Source organism: Octopus bimaculoides, chromosome 5 (assembly GCF_001194135.2).
Source record: "Octopus bimaculoides isolate UCB-OBI-ISO-001 chromosome 5, ASM119413v2, whole genome shotgun sequence".
In the NCBI taxonomy this organism is placed as follows: Eukaryota; Metazoa; Mollusca; class Cephalopoda; order Octopoda; family Octopodidae; genus Octopus; species Octopus bimaculoides.
The window spans coordinates 118,340,369-118,342,217 of record NC_068985.1 but is presented as its reverse complement, the minus strand read 5'-3'; the positions used below and the strand labels follow the sequence as shown (position 1 = coordinate 118,342,217).

General features: G+C 38.3%; 1 protein-coding gene across 3 annotated transcripts in view; it reads right to left on the bottom strand.

Annotated features, from left to right (window-relative positions):
- The window catches only part of LOC106883672 (PRKCA-binding protein), a 28,170-nt gene that overhangs the window by 12,938 nt on the left and 13,383 nt on the right, over positions 1 to 1,849 (bottom strand). For all 3 annotated transcript variants that reach the window (XM_014934773.2, XM_052967956.1, XM_014934772.2), the window contains exon 2: positions 1,547 to 1,787. In XM_014934773.2, the coding sequence (XP_014790259.1) occupies positions 1,547 to 1,787 (241 nt within the window). The remainder of the gene's footprint in view (positions 1 to 1,546; positions 1,788 to 1,849) is intronic.

The following is a 1,849-nucleotide window of genomic DNA, read 5'->3' as shown; positions in this document are numbered from 1 at the left end:
TATGTAGAGGAAGTAGAGAGCAAGCAAAGGAAGTAGGGATCAGGCAAAGAAATTAGAATCAGATAAAAGAAGTAGAGATCAGTCAAAATATGTAGGAATCAGTCCAAGAAATTAGGGACCAGTCAAGGAAACTAGGGAGTAAATAAAAAGCGGTTCATGTAGAGGAAGTAGAGAGCAAGCAAAGGAACTAGGGATCAGGCAAAGAAATTAGAATCAGATAAAAGGAGTAGAGATCAGATAATAGAAGATAAACAGTTAAAGGAAGTAGGGATCGGTCAAAGTGGGTAAGGATAGACAGACAGACAAGACATATACTAACTTCCTTCTTACGTTAAATAACAACAACTGCAATAACAATTTCTAACACAGACACAATGTCACATATTTAGAGGAAGAGGTACAGTAAGCTTAATTATCCTCTGGCAGAATTTGAACAATAATTACTGGTTAATGAAATCAATGACCTATGAAAGAAATCATTACTGTTTCCCTCAAGAGGTGACAAGCATTAAATATCAACATTCAAACACACACATACATCTATTCATTCATTCTTATATCTGCTTTCCTATGCAAACATGGGTTATGCAAATATATTGTTGAAGCATTGTTTTACAGCCAGATGCCCACTCTGTCATTAATCCTGACCTGTTTCTTAAGTAAGGGATATCTTATTCTACACATCGTCAAAAGAGGAAAGCCAGCAGATGACAGCAATGTCATCCTTCACAGCTGAACAAGTATGCACACACATATACATACATATACAATAGGCTTTTTACAGTTTCCATCTATCTAAGCAACTCATAAGGAATCAGTCAGCCCAGGGTTATAGTAAAGGCACCATGGAGAAGACAGCAAATTAAGTGTACCTGCAATACTTTTGGTCACAGGTCCTCTCTAATACAAGACACTTTTTCCTGTCCTTCAATACTACTCCCCATTTCAGTTGCAGGGTCTTGTGTTGCAAGTTACTAGGTGAAAAAAGCACTCAGTACACTCTATAAAATGGTTGGCATTAGAAAGGGCATCTAGCCATAGAAACCATGCCAAAGCAGACAGCAGAGCTTGGTGAAATCTTCCGACAGTTCCTATCAAGCCATCCAACCCACCTAGCACAGAAAAACTGACATTAAATGATGATGATGATGATGATAAGTCAAAGAGAGAGGAGTCAACACCCATAATCCTTTTCAGGACTTCTGAGATTGGTGATAAGGAGGGAGAAAGTTATTCTCACATCATTGATTTTACATGAATGCTTGCAATAGATTGGACCTTACGTAAAGGCACCATAGAGCAGACAGCAAATTAAGTGTACCTACAATACTTTTGGTCGCAGGTCACCTCAATCAAGACTCTCCTAAGACTAAACATCACCTCCACCACTATCAACACCAAGTGCTGCTACAACTGTTGTTGTTGCTACTGCTGCTGCTGCTGCTGCTACTACTACTACTACTACTACTACTACTACTACTACTACTACTACTACTACTACTATTTATATCTACAAGTGCTTTCTTTTGAATAGCTTAGAGTTTACCTTGATGGCTTGAATCATTTTGGCGACTTCAACTTTGGTTTTTCCTTTAACAGTCTGTCCATTGACGCCAACAATTTCATCACCCGAAGCTAACTGGCCATCCTTTGCTGCAGGAGTGTTGTCAAACACTTGGACCACATAGAGACAAGGACACAGAGGTGCACCTCCACCAATACTAATTCCAATGAGATTTTGGGCATCTTTCTGGAGCGTCACAGAACCAGAACTCACAGTCATACCCCTGAAAAAGAAATAGCATTCATTATATATATATATATATATATATATATATATATATATATA